Source organism: Sciurus carolinensis, chromosome 2 (assembly GCF_902686445.1).
Source record: "Sciurus carolinensis chromosome 2, mSciCar1.2, whole genome shotgun sequence".
NCBI lineage: Eukaryota > Metazoa > Chordata > Mammalia > Rodentia > Sciuridae > Sciurus > Sciurus carolinensis.
Window position 1 is genome coordinate 196750787 of NC_062214.1, and position 24410 is coordinate 196775196.

The following is a 24410-nucleotide window of genomic DNA, read 5'->3' on the forward strand; positions in this document are numbered from 1 at the left end:
CCAGAACAAGTGGACAGCCCGGATCTGAGTTCAGGTCACCTGACCCGAGGCTTGGGCTTTTCGCTTAACAGTGTCTACTGCTCAGGTAGCCGTGTCACCTGGGCGGGTGCGAGGCCAGCAGTGTGCACTGGTGGGGAGACAGCCTTGGGGTGGCGTCTGCTGGTCACTGGAAACTGTGGGGCTGGCTGTGGAGTCCTGCAGGGCTCTCAGCTCTGGGGAGAAGGGCCGGGTGGGACTTGGTTCCCTGCTTCTCTGTTCATCACACAGCTGTTGAACACAGTTGGCATCTCCGCTCTCACTGGTGGGAAGACCGGGAGAGCACCCCCGCATGGGGGCAGCGGTGCCCTCCTCCTCTGAGATGTGTGGCCTCCTGGCGCAGAAGTCAGTCCACCCACCAGCGGCACGTGTTTTTTCTTGCTGCAAATCGTGTTTAGGAGTTCGTTCTTCTTCACGGGTGGAGCAAATGGGAGAGGCGAGGATTGTGTGGGAAATGGTTCTGAGGGGACGTCACCTGGGCAGACTTCCTTGTTTGCACAGAGTGAGGAGATTCCTTCTGCTCTGTTGAAGAGGCTTCTTGGGTCTGTTTTCATTCGAGCTGTCTCCGTCTGTGGGAGTCGTGCTCCCGTTAGAGTGACGTCTTCTTGGAGCAACTTTTTCATTGACCTTGTCTGAAGATAGGAAAGTAATGTTGCTTTTAATAATATCCCAGTAAAAGTTAGTGAAATGTCAATTTTAAATCTAAACAAAATATCTAAAACCTAAATAAAAGAATCTGATGTATTGACATCTTTAAGCTCCAGAAGAAAGCACCACATTTCATTTTATGCCTGTTTCAGCGTCCACAACCATGTGAAATAAAGACTCTAATTCGCAGCACTTCCTAGCTATCAAAGACAAAGCAGCCTTCATTTTTCTTAACTCTACATTTTCCAGCGGGGGGACAACTAAGTCTCAGGAAAAATCAGTGTGTGGGGATTATAAATTCATAACTTACCCCCCTGGTCAAGGGGAAGTTGAATACGAGTCTGGACTGATGAACTGGAATTGTGTGATATTTAAATAGCCGTTTGCCTTACAACACCGGTGGCTGTGACGTCCGCAGAGTGAGATCCTAAAGTAGAACTAGAAGGGAGAAGAGGACAGGCACATGGAGTGCCGCTGCGTCGGGCGTCAGGGAAATGCCAGACTGGTGCCCACAGAGCACCTCCTGTGCACACGCCTCCCCCACCCGCCCTCAGAATCGCTTGTTTACAGTCCGGTAGGGGGTTGTGGCCTCCAGTATCTCCCTGGAGAGATGGGATCATTGCCTGAAAGTTCCTGAGAAAGGAGGACTGCAGAAAGCCGGAAAATGCCCAGGCTTTCAGTGCACACTGACAGCCAAGCAGAACGCTCTTTCCGTTTGCAGTTTTTTTTTTTTTTTTTTTTTTTTCAGTGTCATTTTAAGTTGCAGCTTCTGGCCAATCAGCGAGCTCCGTGCCTGCTGACATCACTAGCCAGCCAGTTCCCTCCAGCTGCAGAGCTTCAGTTTGTCTTTTTTTTAAACTAAAATGGAGGCTGGTTTCTTGCCCTAGGAGTACACTGGCTTCCCCGCAGGAGTCTAGATGTTGACATGTAATAAGGCGGGCAGCGGGATGGTGGTGGATGCGGCCAGCTCCAATGGGCCTTTCCAGCCCGTGGCCCTTCTCCACATTCGAGGTGAGTTATTGTGTGTTCCACTGACCGGAACCTTCCGTGGGTAGTTAATAAATGGCTATTGTGCTTCAGATAGGAAAAGCAGGAAGTCCCTTCAGCAGTATTCACTCCACTTCGCTGCAGGCTTCACCGGAGCAGATGGGGTGTGTCACTGCCGTTCGGCATTTTACAAACTACTTATAGAATCCGCGGCTCGAGAGAGGCCTTGCATGCATAGTTCAAAGCTGGTTTTTCTGCTTTCAGCTCGCTCTCCCATCCCCCTTTCTAAGCTGTGCTGATGTCAAAGGATGTGAAGTCACTGCCCAGGGAAGGTATTGGGTGGGGGTAGGAAAGAGAGGCGGGCCGGCCAAGCCGGGCCAAGTTGCTGTCGGTACGCACAGTTTCTGTTACATTGGTGTTGCTTAATACTGCAAAGGCTTTGCCGGGGACACGTCTCAGAATTAAAGATAAATTGCGATCCAAAAATACACAGAATTGAACAGAAAAGAGCTTCCTGTTAGAAGGACTATCATTCTTGCCATAGAGCCTATAAGAAATATGCTCATGCTTTGAAATACTGAAATCTGTTGGGGGTTGTAATTTTTTAGATGTTAGCATTTTCGTGGAGTATTACAAACTATTCAGCATGCACAGACTGTGTGTTGCATTTGGTGTTTAAATTTAAAATGGCAACAAGTTTCTAAGACGTGCACAGATCATTGTTTTAATAATCACAATTTGCCTCTCTTACAGTTGGTACGTATTTGGGGTTCTGAATTTAACTTAAAAACACAGTTCCTATTGGTCATGTTGAATTGGAGTTATCAGGGTAGTACATACTTAGTTGGCATTTTAAGATATTTGTTATGTAAATTTTGTTCATAATTGGGTGAAAGAGAAAATGGTGTTAAGCCTCACCAAATCACTTTTAAAATATGTAGTATCACAGCAATTCCCTCACAAAACAGTTTTTACTATCAGAATCTCCTTAAGGACCCATGTTAAGAAAGGGTGGGGGCAGGACCTCTAGGTGACTAACAGCCCCTGTGACTAAAATGCTGGGCAGGGTTTCTCAGATCCTAGGGTGTACCCAGGAAGATAGGAGCACGTGAACACCCAGCCTATTAGAATGAAATGCACATTGCTTTTTCTCCCAAAACCCCCTTTGACAGAGCTGGTGGAAATCAGCTTTCACAATGACCAAATATTTTAGGGTCTGCTGTGAATTTATTGTTTGACTGTGCAACCAGCAAGTAATAGGATGCCTACAGTTAGCATTAGGTGTTCTAGCTGCAGAACTCAAATGGACAAGAGCAAAATGTAAATTGTTTGGTTTTCAGTTAGACCTTAAATATTGACTAGCTAGCAGTAAAAAGAAAAAAATTTGATCACATATAAAATTAATATTTTTGGTTTGTGAGTCTTCTGATATTTATTAGATACCTAATGTTACTTTTCGAATTATGAATTTATTCTGAAATAGAATCATTGATTTTATATCTTAAAACCACCACATTTACTGCTGCTGCTATTATTAATTCCAAGACCTTATTCGCTGTTAATTCCAAGATCTTATTTGCCCAGTTTGAATTTTTCACTGTGTGTGGTTGTTCACTGTGTATTTGCAGTGGGGTAAGCAGTGAAGTGTATTAACCTGAAAGAGACTTGACTTTTTACAGAGTAACCTTTAGGGACCTAGGACTAACTACTAATTCAAACGGTGGGGGTATGTCTAATTTCAAAATTCAAAGAATGCTTCATTTACTCATAAGAACTTCTTGAGCAAGCTTGTTAATAGGATTCAAAAATGTGTTTTATTTATCGACCTCTTAGAGTCTTAGTTGAACCTCCAGTTAGCAGCTGCTGTGGCCCAAGAGCTGAAGGTCATTAAAAGTGACTAGGATTCAGCCCCTGCCTCAGAGGAGCTTCTGTGGGAGAGACCCAGCCATGGAGGAGAGAGTGCAGGAGGAACTGTGGGCAGGGTGCTCTGGAGGGAGCAGGGGGCTGATGCCAGGGTGCTGGGAAGGAGGAGGGACAGGAGGGGTTTGGTGCTGAGTTAACTGGTTTGCTCGTCCATCCCATTTAGGAAGGAGGGTAGTTCACCCAGAAGCAAAAATAACCTGCCCAAGGTCTCCGGGCTGCCCTTACGTGGTGGGGCGAAAATCCAAACCCAGATGGCTTGTTTGTAATTTTTTTTTTTTTTAAACTTACTTTAAAGTAGAAATTTGAACTGTTTGTAGAGCATTTGCAGTAGGGTTACAATGGTGTGTCTATCCACTGCCATATCACCTGTTCGATTCAGTGGCCTCTTTTTGCAGGGCCATTTTGCACCTGGGTTCATTTCTTGTTCATTCTGCCAACACCATAAATGACCCAGTTTTCACGGAGTTACAGTCCACTAGGGGCAGGGGGCAGGCAAGTAAGCAAATAAGTAAAAATGACCACTAGATGATTTGTAGTTCTCATTGGTTACAGTTATTGTATAACAAATAATCTGAAGCTTGTGATCAACGCATGGAATTAGCATATCCTAAGAGTTCAAGTGTGAAAGGGACATATTTTAACTCATTGCAGACCTTCCTAAGGAGAGAGAGAGTGACCTAGAATTTGATGACTGTGAATTCATCTTGATGACTTGAATCCTATATTCCCAGCCCTGCCCAGGAGAGCGGCCTGCAGCGGAGGGAATGTCCTCTGCTGTCCATTGCCTTAGCCACCTGCCACATGGGACTGTTGAGCTGAGAAACTGGATTTTTAACTTAATTTTAGTTATCTTGTATTAAATGGACTTGTGTCTAGTGGTTACTATATTGAACTGCTCAGTTCTAGACTGGAATTGGCAAACATTTTCGGAAAAGGGCCAGATTGTAGATATTTTTGGCTGTGTGAGCAAAAGCAGCCATGGACACTAAAGGAATAGGCATGTCAGTGGTCCAGTAAAGTTTTATTTACAGAAACAGCAGGCAGGCTGTATTCCACCCCTGGACCTTGGGCATCTAACCCTGTTCTAGGCTAATCCTTCATTTTCCATTTTCTTCATTTACTGCGAAGACCAGTAAAGCTTGTTTCCTAGAGGGTCCCAATGCCACCTCTCCTGCCCTTTATGGCCAGGCCAGGTGGAGGTGGGCTGGGGTTTTGTGGCCAATTCCTCCTCCCTCCCATTCAAGAGCTCGGTTTAAGGTAGCGAGAGCCAGGCCAGAATGAGGTTAGTGGCCAGAGAGACCGTGAGCAGCTCCCCACCTCTTCTGGCCTGGCCTCGCCTCCAGGTTGTTGACTGCTCTCACCTGTCCTGGTCAGTGGGGATGTCTTTACAAGCCCATTGGGGCCTGGAGAGCAAATCATTCTTTTTGTGGAGGGCACTTCTGGAAGGTGGAGGTCTACTCATGGGAACCTGTGGTTTCTCACAAGTACATGCTGAGTCGCCAGCTGAGTGGTCTTTGTCTTTCTCAGAAAGACATTCAGGAAGCACGTGAAGAAGCCGAACCCTGGCTTTCATTTCCTGCCGCAGTGAATCTCACAACGTACTCAGTGTTGATAATGATTCAAAAGTTGCTGAATTTAGAATACACCTGCGTGACAAGAGGTCAGTGAGCATGGTGAGCGTGCGACCTGCTACCCACATTACCAAAATTAAGGAGAAATGTTTAAATGACAAACAAAAACAAAAGACCCTTCAAAAGAGCAAATCAGTGATTCTTTCCCTCTGAATAATGTCTCAGCTCAACTCAAGATCCTGACTACACAGACGCCTGTTTACTGCACAGCTGCAGTTAGTTCTCTGTGAAGTAACTGTTCAGAACACACCTGTACACCTGAACTGGAGTGAGCCTGTATGCAAAGGTGTTTCTTTTCTGTCCCTGGGTGTGGAAGGTAACCATAGTAACAGCCCTTGGGGGGTGTAAAGCCCTTGTGTAAAGTGCACACCTTTTGTTAATTAGTCCTACCCTTGAACTTGGGACTAACATCTGCTCATGGGGCTTCTACCTTATAGCAGAAACTGCCGCCTAGAACTTCATTGAGATGTGTTAATCGTGTAGAGAAATGAGAAAAACAGAGAAAGTTATTAGTCAAGGAAGGGGTGTGAGTTTTTCAACCTAGGAAAAGGACAGACTCAGACCTAGTGTGGGGCACATCCTGCTTCCAGTTCCCCGTGTCAGATGTGATTATTCCTTGTTCATCCTGTAGCACTTGGCCAATCCCAGCGAGCTTTTGTGAACCCTGAACATCCATGAACATTTGTGAACTTTTGCTCCTGCCTGCAGGGTGAGCAGGACAAATCCAGCTATGTCTCCTCCCCAGGGTCACCTAGTCTGTGGGCTCAGTCCAGGACTACTGCCCTCGAGCTGCTGCTGGTGACTGTCCCGGGGGGGAAGAGAGCATTGATTGAGTACCTTCAGTGTGCTGGGTCAGAGCCACGTCCTCCTGTCTTGTTCTCTCCTTGAATCTGTCCAGCACTGTGAGGCATTATTGTTTATGGTTTCTATTTTCGTTTTTGTTTTTGTTTTCCTAGAAGAGAAAGGAGAGCCCCTTGCCCAGGGCCTCAGAGAATGTCAAGAGCCTGGGCAGTCTGAGCTCAGCACAGCCCCCATGCCTCCTTGCGCCACGGCGCAGTGTGCAACGTGGGGAGGTGTGGTGACAGCGCCCGCCATGGGTGCCTCTTGGTTTGCACTACTCCCCGTGTCTGCAGCTCAGCACCTGGGGCTGCAAGAATCATTCTGGGAGCTCTACCCCCATCCCACTTCACTGCCCAGGTCCACCAGGCATGACTTTCTGGCTGTTCTTATCTCCTCCAGAAAATCATGAGCGTCCTGGAGACAGTCACTTGAGCTCCAATTCTTTCATGGCGCACTGAGCATGGTTTCTGAGTCATTGTCAGTGGATTGAGAAGAAAAAAGTCCTTTCATTGAACACTCACTGAGACATTAACTATCCAGTGTACTTCCTGGCTAACTACTTCATCAGCAGGAAGCACCTGCCAAACACAAGACATGCTGCACACTCCTGCCTGGCCTTGCACAGACTAGACCCCTCTCCCGACCCAGGGGAAATGGTGCCATGTGGAGAACTTTAGCAGGGGAGTTTCTCTCATTAATATGCTTTTTTTTAAAAAAAAATTCTTTTCTTTTTAATCTTATGAAGACATTGGCTCAAGTGCACAGACACATCCTACCACAGCAAATAAGGGTCTGATTTTAAGTCTTTGAACCTATTTATAAGTCAAAACCATTCTAGTTTAAAAATAAAGACTGAAGTGATTAAGAGTGAAATACAACAAGTAAATCTAGATCAGATTCTTGTAATAAAAAATACAAAATAAAACCTATAGAAGACATTTTGGGACATTGGGGAGAAAAGTACAGAATGATATGCTGTGGGATTGCTTTTCTTCCTCGAGGTGCAGTGAAGGTGGTGTGGTTTTGTAGGAGACTTCTCGTTGTTAGGGAATGCAGACTGAAGTATTCACACGTGAAATACCGTGTTCTCTGTAACGCACTCAGACTGGAAAGAACAGTAATGGAAAGAACAGTAATGCCAGTCGTTGCATCTAGGGAAGGAGGTACACCAGTGTGCACTCAGCTTTAGATGGATCAGTGTTCGAGGGAAATGTCTTTAAGAAGGTTCTGCTTAAGAAAAAAAATGTGCAAAGCAAATGTAATACTTTAGGGGTTGTTTCCTGAGTAGTGAGCAGTGGTCTTATGTGGTGAAGATTTTGCCCCCTGGTCACTGACTCATGAACAGCACTGTCTTATCAAAGGTGTTTGGAAAGTTTACTTTGCTGTTTGCTGGCCTTTTTACTAGTTTGTAGAGTAAGGCACACTGGGAGATAAAACCAAGGTTCCACTGAAGTTGAGAGGCTGATGCTTGGTGGTCAAGGGTAAAGGTGGGGTTCTGGAGCCTCACACCCAAGGCAGACCCCACCCCCCTCACCACTGACTAGCTGAGCCATGGTGGGCAGACAAGGCCCTCTGTGCATAGAAGTGAGTACGCGTACCTCTGTGGACCTGTGAACGTTAAATGAGAAAATACGTGTAAATTGCTTAAAATGGCGTCTGGATTGTGGTAGGACTGCTCAAGTGTTAGTGGGGCCATGGTGACCCCTTTTGTAGGTCACATGGGGTACTTCGGAACTCAGCAGTTTAACCACAATCTGTTTTGATTTTCTACAGCTGTGTTACCTCTGTTTGTTCATCTCGAAGCTCATCGGTCCATCTGTCTGTCTCTCATTTCCGGAGCCTTTACATCTCTTGCAGTCTAGTTGGCCTCTTGCCACTGAAAGCAGTCGGTAACTTCTGTACTCTAGAGGGTGTAAAATCAGGTGCCCAGATGAGTCCAGGCACCACCTCTGTGGCCTCTGCCCCGAGTGTACTTTCTGGTCCCCATTCATCCATCTGTCAAGTCGAGTGAAATAATGACTTGGCACTTACACTTTTAACCCTTGGAGAGAGTTTCAGCATAAGGAGGTTCATGTTTAAAAGTCAGAAATGCGTCTGTGACTAATCACAAACAGTGTGACTTCAGTGTGTCATTCCCTTTAGTTGCCTTAAATGCAGATGTTGCTCCCTGTTGACTTTAGCTGCTTGACTTTCAAAAGGCTCATCATATTGTCAGACTCGTGCATCAGACTCTGCTGAATTCCTGTTTTGTTCTGGTGTCACCCCCACCATCACGGAGTCTCACTGTGTTGCTTAGACCGTCCTTGAACTCCTGGACTTGAGAGATCTTCCTGCCTCAGTCTCCACAGTAGCTGGGGCTGTAGTAATGTACCACAGCACCTAGCCAGTGCTGTTTTGTTTTGCTGTTTTAATTAGTTAGATATGAACTAACCCCTAAATCTTACTGCTTTAAATTTTAATATAGTGATATTTCCAATCAGAGATGATCTATTAACACTGTTGGATTAGAGGGTTTTGTCCTCTTCCTTGACATGTGGCAACTTGTTTATCATAAAACTGGATTTTTGTCAGTCGTGTTACTCATAAACAGTGTGTTCTAATTGTGGTATTTGAATTTATAAAATGATGAGGTCAGTAATGTTTCACTCTAGGGAACAAGCCTAAGTCTTCTCTAAGTTCCCAGCCGTTCATTCTTGGTAGACTTGAAGGAAGAGCGGGTGGAGGGGTGTGCATGTGTGTGCTTGGGGGCACTTTGTGGACATGTGCGGCTTGGAATGGACTTTTCCAGCTTCGTGGCCTGTGTAGTGGGCCAAGAACACTTGACAGCCACTTCCTCAGAACTCAGACTGAGAGTTCCCTGGGTCACACAAGGAAGAGCACCACCAGGGGTGGCCTGTGGGCCTGGAGTTGCCGAGCTGCTTTCAGGGGTCTGCAAGACCGTCACGGCGGTGCCATATTCACTGTGTGGACATTGCTGGGTGCAGAGGCAGCAGGGGTGAAACAGCTTCTCCATACAGCAGGCCATGGTGTCCAGCTGCAACCACTGTGCACTCTGCCGTGTGCGTGCTGTCTGACCCACGACCGTCCAGGATGGAGCTGGAATGATCGGTCTGCTACATCTCCGTGCCTGCATATGCCTTTTAACTTCTGTGTGCGGAGGTCCCAGGTTCACAGGAAGCCCTTTCGGTGCGCTGGAACGTGACGGCTGACTGGAGGGACATCCCCTCGGTGGGTCTGCACTGCGAACTAAACTAGCCACTTTTTCAGGAACATCATTTTTGTTTGAAAGAACAAAAGGCAGACAAACTGTGGTTATTATGACTTGAATGAAACATCTATGAACTGGGCTTATTAATTCAAGGGAAGCAACTGTGACACTATTTTTGCCCACGATAAAACTCGAACTTTCAAGCAAACTTTGAATTTTGGAGCCTCCGTCTGCTGGCACGAGCATGCCAGCTCCCAGTGCCAGTCGCACTCCTGCTGGGATTGGTGGTGCTAGCGAACGGGCTTTCCTGCATGTGGCGGGGGGCCCGGTAACTCGGCACACCACTTCTTTCCCAACAACTAGGGTAAATGAGACCTTGTTACACACACACAGAGGTGTTCAAAGTGTGAGGCGCACCACTGGATTTTAGCGTGATTGAAAAATTCACCAGTATGGTTTCAGATACCACATTGCAACTGATCTTTAACAAGCTATCAGCAGTTGGGGCCAGGGCTGAGGCTCAGTGGGTCTCACTTGCCTAGCATGTGGGAGGCACTGGGTTCAAATCTCAGCACCACATATGAATAAATAAAATAAAGGTCCATCAACAACTAAAATGTTTATTTTTAAAAAGCTATTAATTGTTGAATTTTGGTGTAGGATCAGAGAATATCAAAACTTTTTTGGAAAGACCATTGAAGTAGCTCCCTTTCTCAAAAACATCTCTATGAGCCTGTGTTGGTTTGGATTTTTTTTCTTTCCCCAATACTTTAGCTAAAACAATGTATTACAGTACCTTGAATACAGGAGCAGATCAGCAAAGCTACCTGTTAAGTCAGACATGAAAGATGTATACCAAAATGCAACACAGTGCCATTTTTCTCCCTAATTTTTTAAAAATAACTTTCATAAAGATGTTATTTAACACAAAATGGCCTGTTGCTATTTTAAATGGGTTATAGGTAAATGTTTTTTAAATTCCCTAACATAGTCAGTATCACTGGGTATAACCCGTGTAATCAAAACTCTTTTGGGTCCTCACACTAAGAGTGTAAACAGGCCCTGATGCCACAAAAATAAAAAGTACCAGGCCCAGGAACTCTAGTGTGAGCTGGAAGTGACTCAGACCCTGTGTGTACCGAGCCTCTGTGTTTTCTCTCTTCCCTCTCAAAAAAAGCAGAATAGGAACAGCAACATGAAGTGAACTAAGTCGCAGCCAGTCTTGTGAATGTCTCAGGCCATCCAGGTGACAGCAGGCATCCATCCTCCTGCCTCTCTTCTGCCTTCATTGGTTTCCCTTTATCAAATCTTTTAATTTATTTTTAATTAATTACTAAGTAAATATAACCTCCTTTATTTTTTTTCTTAATTATAACTAAAACTAAAATTCTCCCTGATCTGATCCTGCAGATTGTCCCATGCCTTCCCCACATTCCACAGGGACTGTTTTAGTTTGCTGTGTGTTGTTCCAGAGCTACCTTGCCCCCACCCCAGTGGTGTCTCTATTTATTTGTCCACATAAGTCATGTACTCATTCGCAGAAAGTACATAGATAGTGGTTTCTGTTTCTTTATTTCTTAAGTGGAAAAATTTTTGACAGGAGAACAATTTGAAAAATGAAAACCTTTTACAGATTTCTAGTAAGTTGAAAGCTCTCTCCAGTAGTTTGGTGGTACACCTCACCGTCTTGTCCCGTGCTACGCGCACAGACGCGGCGTAAGTGTTTTGGTGTGGTCTCCTGTGCCTTTCTGTGCATTAGGCTTGAACTTTCAGAATAGGTGCGTGTCTGGAAAGGGAGGCAGGTGTAGCACCTGCCGTCTGCTTGTGACTGTCCTCAGCCATCACTGACACTCACCTCCAACCGCCAGCCAACAGCACTCTGCTCTGCACTCATTTTACAGGTGTCAAAAATGGCAAGTCCATAGCAAAACCCGCCTGGCCTAACTTTAGAATCGAGGCCCCTTCTGCCCCATCAGACTGCTGGAAATATGGGTTTTCATTCCTCGATTCTTCAGACCTGGTCCTGAGGAGGCATTCTAATTTAGAGAATATCACTTACCCTTTTAACACATGACCTTTTACTAGGCGTTGAAAATTTTTGAGGTCTTGCTCATCAAATGAGCCTCCCTAGCCTACACATCCTTTCCGGAATTAGTCGGTCAAATCATACAGGAATCCAGAACTGTTGGATCCAGGTTACAGACCTAGCAGTGTTATCGGGTCAGGATTAGGTTGGTGCGCCTTGCCGAACCACCAAGTATGATCTCTTTAAAAAATACATTTAATTCCTTATTTTCAAGGAAGTTGAAAAAAAGCAACTTCGATTCACATTCCAGTCTGATATTCCCAAGAATAAGAAACACATAATGAAAATGAGCGAATTTCTCTTCTTATGACCTCATTAGTTAAAAAAAAGTCCTGCCAGTGGACTATCCAGTGAGCAGGAGGTTTTTTCCAAAGCATCTACAAATTCAGATACCCTTTTTCTTTAAAGTCACAAATGGCATTTTGCTGAAAAGACTTGTCCTTACTCTTAACAGTTAAATTTATATTTTAAGCCAAAGTTAATTTTATATTCTGAAACTATTTATTCAGCTTACTCTCCTCCCTATTTCCTCTTCCTAAGAACCCCATTCTTTTATCTCTTTATTTTCCGGATGAGGCCATCAGGTGTGGAAACCAGCACTTTTTTTGTGAAGAGTTTTAGGCTTTTTTTTTTTTTTTAACATTCTTTTAGATGTTGACTTACCTTTATTTTTTATTCATTTATTATCATGTGGTGCTAAGACTGAAACCCAGCACCTCACACATGCTAGACAAGCGCTATACCACTGAGCCACAGCCCAGCCCTAGACCCTTTTTGTTTATTAAAACTGTGCCATATTAGTGATCTGAAACCTGCATTTTACTTCTAAATTTTGTGCCTCATTTAATTGTCAACTTTCAATATATAATTTTCCATTTTGTGTTTGTGTGAGTTGGAATTATTATCACAGATTGTCCTGCCTACCTACATTGGAAAAGTACCTTTTGGTGGGTTGCTTGGGTATGTGTGCACATGGGTTTGTGTAGTACCAAATACCAGCCAACAGAACAGCTGGGCCTGCAGCTTGTTGGGCTAACCCAAACCTTTGCTGATTTGAGCCTTTTCACTCTGTTTCTTACAAAAAAGCAGAGGGCCAGAGTGAAGGTGAGCCACACCTGGAGTCCCCTGAGCAATTTCTAACATTCCACTTCACATCTAAATGTGAAAAAAAAAATAAAGGGAAGTTTAAAAATCGTGTTCAGGGAAGAGTTCTTTGGCAGGAAACAGGGACTTATCGGCCAAGTTAATAGCCTCAGCTGTGGCGTCCATAGTAACTAGACTTGCCGCCTGGGTAAATATTTACCCAGTTAGCCCTGCTGCAGAGCCCAGGCAGCTCCAGCGCAGTGCTGGAGCTGGGTTTTTCCTTTCATCATGTGTGCCGAGCATCACCAATGTACATGTCTTCCAGGGTTTTTAAAAATTATTTAAGAAAAAAATCTGGAAGACCATTACTGGGAGCAATTCCATATGTCCTCTGCAGCTCCCAGAGGAGAATAGATAGGCTATTATTGTTTGTCATTAGCACCCAGGAACCTTTTTAATCTTCAAAGCTCCTTACAACTGTTCATTAACCACCGCCCTCTTTCCTGTGAGGTAGTAAACAGGTATTATTAGTCCCATTTTTACAATTGTGGAAACCAAAGCAGAGAGGATCCCCAACTTGCCTGAGGACCCAGAGGAGTTGGTGACAGAGACCAGTGAGCACTTGGGCTTTCTGACTCAGATTCTGGGCCTGCGCTGCTCTGGATGGGCATGGGAAGCTGCTCTTGCAGGTTCCTTTATCACAGAGATCTACAGGGCGCTTTCCGGGCTCTGTTTTTACAGCGGTGTAAGTGCAGTGCCACTGAAGCCAGGTTAGTGGAGCTTATGGTGTCATCTAGAAAAACAAGATGCAGATTCTGGGTCATGAAGGTAAGGCTCTTCCTTGCGATTTGTGGCTCTGGGTGAAGTTAACTCAGTGGGCCTTGAGTGACCTAGCTGTACCCTGGCCTGGCGTGGAGCTCCTGCTGGAAGGGAACAGGCCCATAACTTACCTTCCTCTTGAACTCAGATCTCACATCCCGGGAGGTTCACTTTCCAGCTGCATCCTAAGCAGACCTGGCAAGAGTATTTCAATGTTGAACATGAACTTTAAACTGGTAAAGATGCTCAATGATTAGTTTTTAGAATCTGGTAGAAAAAAAATTAGACATCTTTTCTCTTGGTGTAGTGGTAGAGTTTGGAGCTGTAGAACAAAGAGGCTTTTTTTTTTTTTTTTTAGTTGTAGATGAACACAATACCTTTACCTTATGTATTTATGTTTATGTGGTGCTGAGGATCAAACCCAGTGCCTCACACCTCCTAGGCAAGCGCTCTGCAGAGCCACAAATGCAGCCCCAGAGTGGCATTCTTTCTCTAAAAACTGGCTCTTTTAGTTTAGGCACCTAAGGGGAAATGACAGTAAAGCAGAAATATTTCTTGATGTATACAATGAGGTGATGTTTACATTGTAGTAAAAAAAAAAAAAAAAAAAAAACACGTTCCTGGTCTTCGTGAAGCTCTGCAGATCCTTCCTCATTCCCCGCTCTGGGTATACTGTGTCCTGTGTTGGTCATGTAGCAACCCCACAGCCTTTGTTGTGTCACATTAGGGTGAAATTCAGACTGAAAACTTTTAGTTAACCAAGTTTATTTCAAAGCTAGGAGAGCTTTATGGAAATAACTAGCACAAAAAGGAGAACAAAACTGAGTTTTGACCTTCTGCCTAAGGCCGCCCTTCTGGACAGCTTTCATCAGGCTAGGGTTTAGATGTCACCAAGGTGGTGCTTGTCCTCTGCTCAGTGCTGGAACTGCTAAGAGGGCTGTGGATGCTGGCTTTGAGAGGCTCAGGAAAGAGAGAGCACACTTCCCAGAAATCCTCCTCCGCTCATTTGATTAGCTAATTGGTGGTCCCAGGATATATCTGTGGAGATGGGATTCAGCCTGCTGGAGCATGTGCTGGGGATGGGTTTGGCCAGGGGATGAGAATAATCCTGGAAAAGGGTTTAAATCAAGTAAGCAGAAAAGCAGCAGCCCTTTATGAACTGATAAAAGGAGAACAGCAGAGAGCCATTAGTGGATGGCAAGACAGAGCAGTGGGGTGGTGTGCCACTGTTGTCATTACACAAGGGGGGTGGGCTAGGAACACGCAACAGAGAGAGGTGGAAGCAGCTCTCAGCAACACCTTTGGTGGGTTGTGGAGTAGAATGGTTGGCACTGTGTGTGCACATGCATGTTGGAACCATGTGAGCGTGTTACCTGTTGGAAAGAATTGAAGCATGAGCCTTTTTCAGTGGCTGTATCCCAGCGACTCGGGTCTGAGGCAGAGGGATCACAAGGTTGAGACCGGCCTGAGCAACTTAGCGAGACCCTAAGAAACTTAGCAAGATGCCGTCTCAAGATGAAACATCAAAAGGGCTGGGGATGTGTCTCATTGGTAGAGCACCCTGGGTTCCAGCCCCAGGACCAAAAGACAAGAAGGACAAGCGTAGCATTCAGTGGGGGCATAACTGGTAACTGAGTCGGGCAGTGCTGCCTTTCCCACGGGGATGCTGTGATATTAGCCTGTGCTGGTGCCCAGCTAGCCCAGTGCAGAAAGGCTGCAGTCCTGGGTCTGGATTTGAGACGTGGCCTGAAGTCCGCCTTCCCAGTTCTTGTCAGTGTGTGCACTCGGCCTTCCCAGCCTGTTGGAGCACCGCTCTCGTCTGTGAGGACACCAGGGTACAGGAGTGCTGGGTAGATGGCACGACTCAGTGACCTCTCAGCTGCTCACCAGGGCCTCGTTCAGGTGGTGCCCTTCCGGTTCCGCTGATCTTTCATTTGTTCATTTCATTCAGTTGAATGAACCCATGTGACTATTTCAGACGCTGTCACCAGGTGGTCAGCCCTGTTCACTCTTGGGCGAACGTAAGGCTGGCAAAACCAACTGTTGAAAACCAGAACATTCAGAGTCATCTTCAAGATGGTGCCAGAAATTTCTGGGGCAGGAAGGGGAATTTAAGAAGGAAGTTGGGAGGGATTGGGCCTTGTGGCTTTGAGAAGAGGCCTCAGCAGAGGATTTTGAGGACGGAACAATAAAAGGGACCCAAGGTGGGTGGAGTGTGGGCGGGCCGAGGGTGTGGCCAGCCGCGGTGCTCCTCCCTCCACGCAGCCAGGCCTCTGTCCAGTGCCGGTGAGGGTCTGCCTGTGAGGGCTCCCCCAGAAGCTCGCATGTGAGGCAGTGCAAGAAAGAGGGTTCAGAAGAGAAGTGACGGGGCTGAGTCCCGGGTGGGACTGACCCAATGGTAACCAGAGAAGGTGGGCATTGGGGGTGTGGCTTTGGGTGATGTATCTGTATCTGGCAAGTAGAGACGACTCTCTGATCACCATGTGAGATACTTCTCAGCCACACTCTTCCACCATGATGTTCTGCCTCACCTCGAGCCCTGAGGAGGGGAGTGGCCTTCTGTGGACTCAGACCTGTGAAACCGAGAGCGAGCCCTCAAGTAAAATCGTCCTCCTCTACAGTTGTTCTGGTCAGGCCCTCTCCTCACAGCAGTGAGAACGCTGACTGGAACAGTGCCGGTCCCTGTCACCTTGTCCTTAGTTCTGTGGGTCTTTGTGCTATCTCGATGGTGTCATTCGCAGTACGGTTTGTAATTTAGGAGAACACCAGTTTCTTTTGTCACCTGTGCCTTGAGCATTGTAGCTAACTAAGGAACCAGTAGCAAATCCAGAGGTTAAGCCTGCGTTTGCTTCTAAGAGTTTTACAGTCATGGTGCCTACAGTTAGGTCTCTAAGTAGTTCTTGTGTTTGGTGTGAGATGAGGGTCCAGTTTTTGTTTTGCTTGTGAATATTCCATTTTCCCAGCGCCATTTACTGAGAAAACTTTTCTCTCCCATCTCGAAGGGACTTGGCATACTTGTCAAAAATCAGTGAACCAGTCGTGTTTGGTGGAGCACACCTGTAAATCTCAGTGACTTGAGAGGCTGAGGAAGGAGGATGGCAAGTTCAAGGCCAGCCTTAGGAACTTAGGGAGACCCTGTCTCAAAATAAAATAAATAAATAACACTGGTGATGTAGCTCAGTGACAAAACATCCTGAGTTCAATTCCCAGTACCCCTCTCCCCTCCAAAAAAAGGACAGTTGAAAAACCCCCAGAAGCTTGACTTTCTAAGCCCTAAGGTTTTATCATGAAAAGCTATTTGGATTTAGTATTCTCTTTTATAATTATTACAGTGCACTGTAAATGTTTAACGTACTTAACTGCATGGGGCACTGTTATTCCCAGGAGCACCACACAGTTGTGAAGCTTCGTGCCCAGTTAGGCGAGTTGTTTGTAAAGATCCGTTGTGAGCTGCCACCATTCAGCCTTTGCAGACCACAGGCCCCAGGTGGAGCTGGAGCAGAGGGACAGCACCCCGTCTGCTGTTGCCAAGGTCGGGGGCCAGGGGGTGTGAGCAGGTTCATAGGTGTTGGCAAAGCTGCTGTTCTTATCTGTTGATTCTTTTTTTTTTTTTTAATTCTTTTTAGATGTTGATGGACCTTTATTTTATTTATTTATCTGTCTATCTATCTATTTATTTATTTATATGTGGTGCTGAGGATTTGAACCCAGTGCCAGGCAAGCACTCTACCCCTGAGCCACAACCCCAGCCCTGTTGATTCTTGTGATAACTTATGTCCCCTCAGCCTTGGCCCTCAAAACGATTTCTTTCTGACAGAAATCTGTTTCATGCCCTGCCACCTTCGTTGGGAATCTAGTTCTTGGTAGTGAGCACAGGCTTTTAGCTCATCTGGGTCCAGGGTCAGGCACTTCCCAGCTGAAAAGCAAGAGTGACATGGGCGGGTCTCCACAGAGCCGAGCACATTGCACACATCGATCCTTTCAGTCAGAGACTGCCCTTTTTCACACTAAAGGGTCTTTTCCGCTGTCATGTTTTTGAATGAGCTCCTCAGCAGTGAGGCAGTGTCAGCCAGCGACCCTCAGGGAACCTTAGTGGTCTTGAAATCCAAACTCCAGAATGTCATTTTTGACCACAGGTCCCACACTTTTACTTTGTTCACATTCAGAGTCAGCACATAATATTTCAAATGGTTTATGTGATTTACAAGCCCATTTTCAAACTCCTTTTACATGAGATATCCATGATATGTATATGAAATCGGCGTCTCAACAGACGCGTGAGGTTGCCAGGGACCACGGAGGGCGGGAGGAGCGAGGGCTGGACGGACACCAGAGGTGGCTTTGGGGTGGTGCCCAAGCGTGGGAGCTCGCGGCGGGCGTCGCATGGCACCACGTCTGCAGATGCCTCCAAGCTGTGTGTTGGTGATGCTTTCTTCTGTATGGTGTGAATTTCACCTCCACTTTTCGAGAAGCCCATTTCACTCGTTGGTGTGATTGAGCATAAACTGGAAGACCCAGGTCTCATTCCAGTGCTTGCATCCAGGGGAGCATACTGTGTGCGGACACTTAGCTGCAGAGGGGCCATGTGTGTCAGTGATTTAGGTCTAATCACTGTCGACAGACCTCTGTTTTGGGCAAGCAGAAACTCTTAGCACTCAGCCAAGGCCCCAAATTCTTTATCTCACCTTAGAAGCAGCTTTTCACAACCTTCACACTGAGACACTAGAAGCTTTGAAGATCCACTCAGTCCAGTCAGCCTGAGCTAGTGGGAGTTCAGCCATCAACGCTGAAGGCAGCCGTTCACTCCAAGGCCGTTAGCCTTGGAACAAGAGCATGAGACGATTTTAAAAAATTAAAACACCCTGTATTATGTTTAATAAGTAAGTATCCTCTTGATAAGTTCTGAGTACAGCTTTCTTTTTACACTTCTCTCCCTCCTGCTTCCGTAGTGCTGTGAGGTGAGAAGATGAGTAGGTAGCCCCAGTTACAGAGTGGAAAAACAAATGTTCCAACAGGGCGGCCTTCATGTGACTGCTGGGCTTGTAGCTGCTACACGTGGGACCGAGGACATGGGACACGAGACCTGGCAGAGAAAACTGCATGGATGGTGAAGAAGCAGAAGGGAGGCCTGGTATCGCAGTGCAGTTGCACGTGCAGCCGTCTTGGCCGGTCAGCAAACGCCTCTGAGCGCTCGGGTGCCCAGCACCTGGAGTGGTGGGCTGGGTGAGCACCCACTTGCGAGTGCAGCGGTGCTGCGCGGCACTCACTGGGAGGGAAGCTGCTCGGGGACTGTGCCCAGCCCAGAGGAAAGCAGCTCACTCAGCTTTGGGGACAGGTGTATGCTGGTTTGGTTTTGTTCATTTTGCTATTTTGTTTTATCACTGACGAAGCCTGATCCTTCCTGACGTGCTGGTACAATGATATGTTCGTGTTGTGTCTTAATGTGTAAGACATGCCCTCCTTGGTGTGGGGCATTATGGCGCTTTTTTTTGGCTACTTCCAGGAAAGAATTTGATACGGCCTCAACTGTCTGGAGAAGTGTATTACAGGGGAAAAAGCTTGCTAGAAGCCAGTTTAGAGGATCAGTTCACCTTTGAATGGAGTTATTCAGCAGTTTCAGAAACTGTTTTCAGCTAACAGATTGATGGGCATATCACCTTCTTAAGTTTCTCCGAGTTTGTAGCTGCAGATCCATTGTGGATCAGATCTTCTGTGTGATTGGTAAGGTGGAACATGCCACCTGATTGTATACAATTAATTCCTTAAGTTAGTAAGGAATTAGCTGTTATTTACTCTAATGTTGAGTTTAATTTGTCCAAAGCATACTTATTTGAGCAACAATATTATGATGTATATTTGAAAGCAAAACTTAAAAAAGAACCAGTGGGTAGCCTGGGATCTGGGGAGAGATTCTCACACTGGGCTCCTAAATACTGCTTCATTTATAGAACCAAAGACTGGCAGCGCCATCAAAGGCTGAGAGGACGTGGTCCGTCTCTCTGTTTGTCTGTCCGCCCGTCCTCCCAGTGAAAGGAAAGAACTGCTGTGGAGGCTAAAGCAATTTTCATTTCCTCATTCGAGGTGGTAGCTGGAGGCTTCGTATGCAGTTGCCAAGCAGCGGTCATTGTTGGCTCAGAAGTCTGTGAATTAGGTAAACAGGCTTTCTTGTCTTGTCCTTTCCTTCACACCATGGGACAGCCCAGGAGTCCCCTGAATATGGTCAGCACACAGTGCCACTGGCTACACGGGGTAGGGGGGACGTTAAGTCAGAATTGCGTGTTATTATCTTTTAGTGATTATATATGTGTCTGTTTAAGCTAAACACCCAGGTAAATGATGGTACATCCACACAGGTGTGGCAGAACTCCCAAAGGAGCTGGTGAATGACTGGGGTGCGGAACACCTGGGACCAGCCACAGGGCCTTGGGCCTGTTCTGAAGAGGCCTTCCAGGCTCTTCCCTTTGGCTGCAAGCAGCAGCAGCAGCCTCGGCCGGGGGATGAGATGAAAGGGGAGGGGTGTTTAAGAGAGCAGTAAAGAATAGACCCTAGCAGAGGAGCCACACCTTGGGCCTCAGGGTCAGATTCCAGAAGCACAGCTGGCTCCCCTGCGTCCCAGCTCTCCTCCAGCCGCCAGTCACACAGCCTTTAAACCAGGTTTTCTCTCCGCTGTCTCTCAGGGGTGCGCATATTTTTCTGTTTGTGTGATCTGAAGCAAGTCACCCACCCTGTTGAGTGACTGTGGCCCATCTGTAAAATGGGAACAGTAGCAGTGTCTCCCTCACAAAAGAGCTGTGACTGCTGGATGAGATCGGGTGTGGCCCAGGTCTAGACCAGGTCTAGAACACACCAAGATCACTGACGCTGACCACCTGCTTCCTCTTACATCCAGATTCCAGTTAGTGGAAGCCAACTGTGAGTAGCTTTAATTTTGGGGAGACAGCTTTGACTTGGCCTAGACATTTCTTTCTGGTCAGGTATTTTTGTCCAGCCCAGGCTACATGGGAGTGGGGTCCAGGTGCTAACCAACATGGCAGCTTGGGCCTGCCTTTCTGGCTGACAGTAGGCCAGCCGGTGCTGCGCACCACTGTTCACCCATCCAGTGCCAGGTTTTCCTTACATAAGTGAGGAGATGGAACTTCTCAGTCATCCTGATCATGAGGAGTCTTTTCCAGTTGGTCTTGACCAGCTTTGTCTTATTTGACCAAAAGTTTTAAGAAGATGGCACTACTAAGAGTCCTTACTCCATAAGTTTAGCAAAAATGTTAGAAGATCACAAAGCTACTGAAAGTGACTGATTTAATCAAGTGGCTTGTCACTGCCGTGGGTGAACTGGTGGTGGTAATTCCGCATTCACTCCTGGATCCAGTCATCCAGCCTAGAAAGCCCCCTCCCCTACAGTAGGCTAAAGGATGCCCTTCGGAGAGGACACAGGGTGGAGGGGCAGGAGCACCTGTGCGTGTTTGAGGTCCATCTCTCCTTTAGTGGCCAAGTCAGGTAACTTGTCCAAAACTGGGTTTTTTTTTCCAGAATTATGAAAGCCAAATACACTATCTGTCAAGGTGTTTTTGTCTTCCATTCTTTATTATGACTGGGAAATCGAGTTAAAGATAGGCAGATGCACAAGGAAAGCAGGGTCATGACAGTAATATCGGGCAAAGGTAAATTCAGGGCAAAAAGTAGAAATGAGACAAGCTGACCTCATGACACTGACGGAGGTTCTAGGGGTGATGGAACTGGCATGAACCTGGGTGGCTTGATAAATCGACGCTGAAACATGAAGCCAGAACTCTGGGGAGTACGCGACAAACCCATGAGTGCAGCGGTGGCGGCGAGGGCCTGGGCTTCAGCCCTGCTGCAGCCTTGGCAGAGACGGTCATTACTGCAGAGGTTTGGTGGCTGAACAGCAAGCGTTCACAGGAGCGTGTTTTCAGATCTAAGAGGTGGTAGCTTACAAAACAGCACGACAGTATTTTTCTGACAGTTGAAGTAAGCAGGAACTGTACTCTCTCCTCATGATGCTATAGCAGTAGCACTAAATGCACAGCTACCAATCCCCAGGAGGCCCTGGGCAGGGGAGCAGGTGTTTGCGCCCAGCCCTCCCTGGCACTGCTGGCTCGTTCTTGGTGTTCGCCTTTTGGTCCTTGACACATCCATGGGACCACAGACATCTGAAGTGGCCCTGGTCGTACATTTAAACGTCACTCTGATTTTTTTCTCTCCCACATTTTACTGCATTTGTTCTACCCTTTCTTGCACACACACACACATACACACACACACACGTTTATGAATGTATGTATTTATTTATGACAGAACACAGAGGTCTCCGGCTCGTCTCCAACCTCAGGGCCCTGGTCTTATTTTTTTGTCTCATTCACCGAGGAGGCCATAAAGAGGCTAGGCTCGTGCTTCTCCCCCTGTCCCAGAGGGCCAAGGCTTAGCCTAGGAGAAGGCCACCCAGGTGCAGTGCTCATCCCATGTCTTTTCTCTTGGTCCTATAAGTCTTCACTATTTTGCAAACTTCTTGACGCCTTTCAACAGGTTTTGTTTGACTCGAAGACTTACTTGTCCCCAGTGCAATGGAGGTTGGTTATAATGATCTGCTCTTACCAGAGGCAAAGACCTTACAAGTACAGAAAGCTAGTCCTCACTGTGCCGGGTTAGAGCCCTCTAGTTATGTGATCATAGGTGGCATGGACTCTGGGGGCTTTTTAGTAACTTCTCGTGGTTGTCCACCTGCACCCTTCCCCTACAGACCCCTGGGCCCTCCTGACCTGGGCCTTCGGGCTTCACCAGTGCACATCAGGTTGCTGCTCTGCCTTCCCATGGCCACACTGGTGTCCAACATCCCCTCTCCTGGATTTCTGGCCACCCTGCCTGCCCGCTGCTCTCCAGCACAGCAGGCCCAGGGCCATGAAGGCATGTGCTTTGCAGGATTCACTGTCTCCAAGAGGTTCTGTCAGGGAGAACAGTATAAGAAGGCTGGCACACTGTATTAACCTGTAGTACAATGTGCAGTGAGTTTCCGACAATCGTTCATCGGTACGTTGGACACCTGGACATGGGGCGAGAGTGGTAAGGACAGAAGGACATGTAGTGTTTGTTTCTCAGGCACATTCATGTGACTCTGCCTCACCAGGAGACCCCTGTTTGACATCCAGATAGGAACAGCCGAGTTGTTCTTTCTTGACTGTCATTTGGGTTATTTTTTTTTTTTTTCATTTTGCCATGAGCCTGTCTTTTTCTAAACTCAGCATTTTTCAAAAATACCTATTTACGCATGATAAGTTGGGAGTCGAATACCAAGGTATGGTTTCATGTAAACACCAAGGTCAGCTCTCTGTAGAGGGGTTTCATTTATAGGGTACAAGCCCTTGAGTCTTCATGTGTAGTACTCCCTGGTAAATCCCTCTGGATTGAAGTGCACATGCACACATACACCCCTCCATCGCTCTTTCTAGTTTCTGTTTAGGGCCCTGTTGTGTTTTCCTCTTCCCGCTCTAGGAGTTTCTCCTAGCACTTGAATTCCTGAAAGAACCTGATTTTTTAGTTGTAGAGACGAAGGCCCAAACAGGTCAAACAACTGGTCACACCTGGTTAACAGCAGTGTCTCCTGCTGCCTGGTCTGCCTACTACTTTGCAGTTGATCTTCTTATCCATGTGAGCTTCCACACCCCATAAGACACAAAAACAGAAAGGAAAAACCCAACTTCATCATAATCATTTATAAACCATCAAACTTTAAGAATATTTTTCTGTTCAAATCTAGTTATGCCACATCTTGGTAACACTAAGATATTCATGAACTTGTGGGAGAGCTTGGCTCCCTTTGACCTAGTGGGCACGTATGTAATAATTTGATCTGGGGTTCATCCAGTCTGTTAGCCAACATCTAAGGAGCTGTGTTGTGCTGCCCTGTTCTCAGAACAGGAAGAGCAGGCACAGTCTCTGGGCTCTGTTTGCAGGGCAGGCACACACTTGTCTTACACAGAACCAGTGGGGATCCTGCCTTTTACTAGGTACAGATTCATTGCTGAGTGCAGCGTATTAGTGGTCTGCTTGGAAGTGCCTGGAGAGGGTGAAAAATGTTGCCTTCCTCGTGGACATTTCTAAGGGATGGGAGAACAACAGAATTGAGTGGTAAAAGACAGTAAGTCACTTGAGCTATGACGAACAAAAAAGAACAACCAAAATTTATCAAGGACACACTATTTTAGGGATTACACTAAACACATTAATATCTCTTAATTCACTCTATGTGTATATGTCAAAATACATTCTACCATCATGTATAACTAAAACATTAAAAAATGAAATGCATCATATACAAAAGCAAAATATATAGGCACAAACTGGGATTGTAGCTCAGTGGTAGAATACTTGCCTAGCACATGTGGATTCGATCCTCAGCACCCCATATAAATAAGTAAAATAAAGGTATTGTGTCCATCTACAACTAAATATATATATATATATATATACACACACACACATATCTTAATTCACAACAACCCCAGGAAGCACAAGTATTCCCATTTTCCAATTGAGGAAACTGAGGCCCCCAGAGAGAAAGCTTGCTGTCCAAGGTCACTGAGTTGGAGCTGGGATCCAGGCCAGGTACTCCCTCTTTCTGCCCAGGTTCCTAACTCCTCTGAGCTACTGCTGCCTTGTGTCTTAGAGGCCTAGCAAAGAAACGAAGGGGCATTACAGCCTTGAAGTGCTTCAAGTACACGTTTTAACCAAAATCTGGACTCAAAGGACAAATCTCAAAGTGTTGTGTATGGAAACATAGAACTTACAGGACTAGACAGAAAGTTCCACAGAGGTGGCACCTCAAGTCCTGGATCCGTCTGTGACTTGCAGAGTAGGAGGCTTCAGTGTTGGAGGCATGTGCCAAGCTTCTGTCCTCACCCAAGGAGTGGGGCAAGGGAAAGGGGCTGCCCCTGACCAATGGGGAGTTCATTTTGCAGTAGAACTGTCTAGTTTTAGAACAGAGGCCGATGACTGTCCATGGTCCTGGGAGGCGGAGGGCAGTGCCTGTCACCAGCCAGAGCCCTGGGAGGCCGCTGGAGCAGGCACTGCACTGAGCAGCTTCAGGAGATTAGTCCCATGCTGTCCCCAGGGTGGCGCAGGCGAGTCCAGGGAGGAA

At 46.5% G+C, this 24410-nt stretch overlaps 1 protein-coding gene across 10 annotated transcripts in view; it reads left to right on the forward strand.

The window, feature by feature from the left end:
* The window catches only part of Ppp2r5c (protein phosphatase 2 regulatory subunit B'gamma), a 132017-nt gene that overhangs the window by 38157 nt on the left and 69450 nt on the right, over positions 1-24410 (forward strand). For 2 of the 10 annotated variants that reach the window (XM_047539866.1, XM_047539865.1), the window contains exon 1: positions 1506-1695. The exons of 4 other annotated variants lie outside the window; for them this stretch is intronic. In XM_047539866.1, coding sequence (XP_047395822.1) covers positions 1602-1695 — 94 coding nt within the window. In that variant the 5' untranslated portion in view covers positions 1506-1601. Of the gene's footprint in view, positions 1-1505; positions 1696-24410 lie in introns of those variants that run through there. 4 more of the 10 variants (XM_047539859.1, XM_047539862.1, XM_047539860.1 and 1 more) reach the window with 3 other exon arrangements.